Source organism: Lepus europaeus, chromosome 7 (genome assembly GCF_033115175.1).
Source record: "Lepus europaeus isolate LE1 chromosome 7, mLepTim1.pri, whole genome shotgun sequence".
Taxonomy (NCBI): Eukaryota; Metazoa; Chordata; class Mammalia; order Lagomorpha; family Leporidae; genus Lepus; species Lepus europaeus.
The window spans coordinates 46,584,039-46,590,048 of record NC_084833.1 but is presented as its reverse complement, the minus strand read 5'-3'; the positions used below and the strand labels follow the sequence as shown (position 1 = coordinate 46,590,048).

Sequence of the window (6,010 nt, the reverse complement as noted above, 5' to 3'; positions counted from 1 at the left end):
AGAGGAAAAGAGAGAGTGGAAACACTTACATAATATTTATTATAGTATATTCTTAGAATTATTCCTTATTGGTTATTGTTGCTAATCTCTTATCATGTATAATTTGTAGATTAATCTTTATCATATGTATGCACGAATGTATATGAAAAAAACATAGTACATATAGAGTCTATTGTTGTCTGTGATTTCAGACATCCACTGAAGATTTGGGAACCTAACTCCCACAGATAAGGGGATAATATTGTGCCATATTTATGACTTCAAAGCCTCTTCTTGTAAGATGTCAGTTATCCTCAAATTAATTAATAGATTCAACAAACTCACAATCCAAATAGAGTCAGAACTTTTTTTTTTACAGCAATTGAGAAGTATTTTCTAAAATTTGCATGCCAAAGACCTAAGTAGTTAAAACAACCTTAAAAAAGAAAAATAAAGTTAATGCTCTTTTACTACTTCCTTTAAAGATTTACTACAAAGCTACAATCCTAAGAATGGTGGGTGGTAATGTAAAAACAGAAGAGGAATTGGAATTTAAAAAAAAAAATAAAGGTCAAGATACTGTTGTTACCATGTGAAGGCAGTCACAGACATCATGTGAATGAATAGGGTTGGCTGTATTCCAATAAGATGTTATTTACAAAAACCGGCAGTGGGCTGACTCTCCTGGAATAGACTAATAGAATGTATTAGAAAGTATGGAAATAGCCCTACACTTATAAGGATAGCTTTTGGTAAAGGGGCTACTAAACAGCTGAATGGGGGAAAAGAATGTCTATTCAATAAGCGGTTCTGGAATAACTGGATAACTGGAAAAAAATGAACCTGGAACCCCCACCTGAAAACTCCAGCAAAATTAATTTGAATGTTAAGGCAAAGATTAAAATATTGTTAAGAGAAGCACTGGAGAATATTTTTATTTTCTTGGGAGCAGGCAAGGATTTCTGAGTACACTAAAATGCTAACAAAAATTGATAAATTATACTTTATGAAACACAAAAACTACTCATGAAATGATATTTTAGGTATGAACAGTCAAATCACATAATAAAAAAACATGTTTGCACTAGATAAATCTGATTCAGGATTTTTATTTAGAATAGATAAGGTGCTCCAAAAAATAAATGTCAAGAGACAAATAACCCAATAAAAATGAACAGCTGCCTTGAGCACACACTTCAACCAAAAATGAATAAATAACCAATAAGAATATACTTTTGGGGGGCAGTATTGGCATATTTTGAAGTGTATGGGGGATAATTAATTTAGGAAGAGGTTTGGCTTTGCTATCGTCTTTATTTGGAATTATGCATGATTCAAAGAGGGTGAGTGGGTCCCACATTGACAAGAGTGTGGTGGTTTGGAAGCATCAATTTGTCTGGACTGAACTATATTTCCTATATTCCTTCTTTGTTCTGGTTAGAGTGGGCGTCAGGAGAGTTTGCACATGATGTGGTGTTGGGAAACAAAGCAGGAGCATTGTTGTATGTGTGGAGGGTTGGTGCAGGGGCACTAGACGCTTGTGCATGTTGTTGCTTTGCTGTTGGCTCAGTTCCTTGGCAGGAACCAGCAGCGGCTGGGCCTGCACTTGCTCCACCCTCCAATATCTGTGTCCTCTACCGGTGTGTGTTTGGCTCCATGATGAAGTAGACCATTTGCCTCTGGAGAGCTTCCTTGTCACTAAACTTGCAGGTATTGAGAGAAAATAACATGGGCACTCATTGGTTTTCATGGGATTTAGCTCATGTTCATGGGTTCTGGCTTGCTCCAGCATGAGACAAACAGCAGCCTTACAGACACAATTTAAGAAGAACTCACAATTGTGTTAAGTAAAACATAGATATACATTCATATATATTTACCGATATCTCTATATATGCATATTTGTCTCTGTACCCATATATATATATATGTATGTATGTATGTATATATATATATATATATCATCTGTTGTCTCATTTTCTTTCTACCTGTGTGTCTATTGATGTTTGGCCTAACATAATTATGCATGTGATCTAGAGGTACTACTTCTCTGAATGAACCCTGGTAGATAAAGAATTGCTAGGTGAATGGGATGCTGGAACCTCTATAGTTTCCGGAGGAATTCTTTTTCCAAGTTTCCCCACCTCAGCTCTGTCATCTAATGCCTTCTGTAGAACAAACTGGAGTGTTTGCCCCCGCTTCCACCTAAAGGAGCCAACAAAAAAGTAGATGATGGGGTTGGTGCTGCTGTTAATACCAGACAGGATAAACAAAGCCCAGGTGAGATTTTATGAATTCAAGGAGTCATTCTGAATGGAGAACAAGAAAAACCGGAGGATGCCAAGGGGAAGGCCGCAGAGGAGGAAGACCAACACCGACAGCAGGATGGTGGTGTAGAGCCTGGTCAGTGGCATACGCCGGGAACTGCAGAACAACCTGAACAGCAGAGCCAAGCTGGACCCGGAGAGAACCACGCATAAGACAATCGTCCAACCGGCAATAATGGAATTAAATGTTTCACACCAATAATGATTAGATTTCTCAAAGACGATGCCACAGTTGTACCCTTCCAGGAAGCTCAGCAGCAAGGACAGGGCCCAGAGCAGGGCACAGATGGCAGCCGACAGGTGTCTGGGGCGGTGGTAGTGGTGCCAGATGGGCCACACGACAGACAGGCAGCGCTCGGTGCTCAGGGCACTGAGCATGCTCAGGCCCGCGGTGTAGAGAAAGGCTGTCAGAGTGAGCAAGAATCTGGGAAGGTAGACATAAATGGACTGCAAAAGTTGGATGAGTTTCAGCAGGGAACGGGTCATGTGGCTGCAGAGGAAGAGGAAGTCGGCCGCAGCCAGGTTGAGGACGTAGATGGAGAAGGTGTTTCTGCGCATGCGGAAACCCAGGAGCCAGAGCACAGCCGCATTTCCCGCCAGCCCAACCAGGGCGATGATGAGGTCCACCAAGGCCAAGATCAGGATCTTCACTTTGAAAGGCCATTGAGGAAGGGCCTGATTGCTTGCGTTAGTTGGGGTGAGTTCTGTCTCCCAGGTTGGGATGGTTGTATTCATGTGCAGGAAGCCTCCATGTGTGCTCCTAGGAACAGAAGCAAGAGTTGAGCACCTGTTGTATCGTCACTGAGGCTCAGTACCAGGAGGCTGTGTGGGAATTACTGTCCCTGCATCACAGGAGAGTGAAATAGGGGCTGGCAGAGACATGTGTGAAATCTGGGGAGTCCTGGACCTTGGAAACAAACTCAGTTCTCAGTGGATGCAAATCTGGGACTGACTTTTTGGTCATGCAGGTGACTCTAATGACTTAGGAACGTTCTGTAGTCTGATAACAACACCTGTGCCCAGCCATTCCATATTGAGAGGCTGTGTTGTGTCACCCAAATTTCTTGAGGAAGGAAGAGCGAGGTCTAGGATAGGATGTGAGGGGCAGGAGAGGCTATGGACTCAGACGTTGAGTGTCCTGGGTCAGGAATTTTCTCACAGGTGCAGGAATTCAGAGACACAGGTGATGCCAGGCCATACTCACGTGTGAGAGCATCCCATTCATGGAGGAAGGAGAAGACCACACTTTAGGGACATGAGACAAATGGGTCCTCTTGCTAGGATGGGTGTGAAGATGCTGGGCCGTGTGGTGTAGAAATGACTCAGTGTGTCTGTCCCTGTGGAGAGGGGCCTGCTTCACACTCCCTGTGCCTAGTTCGGTGTGCAGCACTCTGTATTCTCAACATTTATCCAACCAGTGAATGTAAGAATGAAGAATCTAACAGTAGTGACAGTTTGAGTTAAATGGCAAAATGAAAATGAAAGAGCAAGTACTCTGGAACATGAATATGTAATGAGATGAAGCACGTTTTACTCAATTCTTTGAGTGAATAACTAGTGTTTTGTTGGGAGAATTTCTTACATGTACCCCAAGAACTAAAGTTGACTGCTGAAGTGCCTTTAAAGTGAGGGCCGTGCTGCGCCCATGTAAGTGTTTGGGTATGCCCTAGGGTTTCAGGAGAAAGGAGTAAGTGAGGGTGAGATCTGAGTGCCACAGAGAAGAGGTTTTATATCTCTGAAGGACTTGTAATGGGCACTGTGGGATATAAACCTGCTCCATTCCCTATCTCAGGAGCTCTTCCACAGAATTTCCTATGCTGATGGAAGCCTTTGTGTGAGAGTAGTCTATGAAGGGTGGTAGAAGCACTTGGAATATAAAGAGAGAAACTCAAGCAGCTTTTAACTGGGGAAAGAGGACTGGCTCACATGTGAGTGAATAATAGTAGGGGGTTGGGAGTGTACCAGGTTTTTCAAGAACCAATGACATAAGAATCAGTATTTTTTCCCATTTCAGAGGATGGAATTGGAGTACAACAAGGAAGGCTGATTTTTTCTGGTCTTGCATCGTGTGGATTTGACCCCAGCAGGGCTGCCTCAGGGTCCAATGTTTTGCCCAGCCCTTTGGACCCAACAGAGTATGTGTTGCTTGCACCTGGGATGGAGAAAAAGGGGAGGAGCAATTCTCAGCCAAATCCAACTTGGCAGCCAAATTTGTGGGTTACAAAATCCGGCAGAAGCGAACACCAGAAAAAGAGGAAGGAATCCAATCAAACAGAGACAAAAGACAGATGGGTGGGAGCCAATTAGGAGGAGAAGCCAGAATCCAGGGTCCCCTTCCTGCCCCACAAATGCAGCCATTTCTCTGGATTCCAGAGAATTTATAGGGGCAAAAGGCCTGCCAGGGGACAGGGGACTGTCCTCCGCTGTGGGTGGGTGCAGACTCAATCAGAAGAGAATGCATCCTTCCTGTGCTCACTTAGAGAAACAGGCTCCCACAGCCCTGACTGGTCAGAAGAGGAAAACCAGAACCCCACAGCACAGCTACAGTTTATACATCTATTTTTAGGCTGTGACGTATTTGTCTCATCAAACCTGAAGCTCCATGGAAGCTAACTCACACCTGTGACTGCACCCCAGCACTTAGTATGTGCTCCTGAGAAGCATCTATTTTTAATATCTTATTCAACACAGTAAGAAATTTTGCCTTAGACTCAAAGGGATTTTCCTGAGGTCATAACACAAAGAGCAGGCCTACTACCAGCTGATGAGTTCCTGGAGCTCTGAGGGTTACCCACTGCTTTTCTTCACTTGTGTTATTTATTATTTCTGAGGAGCTTTGGAAAAATCTTCCGATGAGCACAGGATATGGAAGGTAATTGGGATTGTGGAGAGTGCTCATTTCCCACAATATCCATTCTTTTGTGTCACAAAATGTGAGAGGTGAAAACAGAAAGGAACTCCCAGCTCAGTCTCCCTTGAAGCTGGACGACACCACGTGGTTATGTGCTGGCTGATAGGAGGTGAGCCGAAGTGGTGTGACCAACTCCTCTATCACGGAATTAGCACGGGAAGCATAGCTTCTCCTCCTGTCTTTCTCCTCCTAGTGGAGATGGAGATGAACTGCAAAATGATTCAATGACACTTTGATAGAGAAAAACTCAGGTAGGATGATAAAATGTAGTGTGAAGGACAGTCTCATTTACCATGAGAATTTCCTTCCTGTCCTTTCTTACCCTGTTTCATATCCTAAGAGGGTAGGTTCTATGTACGTCTTTGGTGGGATACTTTTCCTTCTGGTTCTGGTTGACTTGTGAATTGGAGATGTTGCCAGGAGATTGGAGGGTGGGCGGGGAATGGTTTAGTTTGTTGCATTTCCTTACTGTCTGCCTGTGCAGCTAAGGATTGCAAAGGCAGTGCTTGCATATCTCCCTTGTCTCCCTGCTGCTGCTATAGCTATGGCTGCTCTTTCATGGCCCCTATGGCTATGCTGCTTGTGCCTTTAATCCTGGGGTGGAAATATACTTCACACCTGTTCACTTTGCAGTGCTTCACCAGGCAGTCCCAGTTTCCCTGAACCTTGCCCATCTTTGCAACTAGTCCATCCCTTCATGAACTCAAACTTAATTATTTCCAGATTGGGCCAACTGTTTTTTCCTGTTATCTTTGCAGACACAGTTACAGGAACAACATTGAGAAGCAAGTAA

The 6,010-nt window shown here is 43.6% G+C and overlaps 1 protein-coding gene across 1 annotated transcript; it reads right to left on the bottom strand.

Moving 5' to 3' along the window:
• Positions 1-2,021: 2,021 nt before the first annotated feature.
• Positions 2,022-3,041, bottom strand: LOC133763728 (mas-related G-protein coupled receptor member X1-like). Its single transcript, XM_062197494.1, is given in 1 exon segment — positions 2,022-3,041. A coding segment is annotated over 1 exon segment (1,020 nt).
• Positions 3,042-6,010: the final 2,969 nt, after the last annotated feature.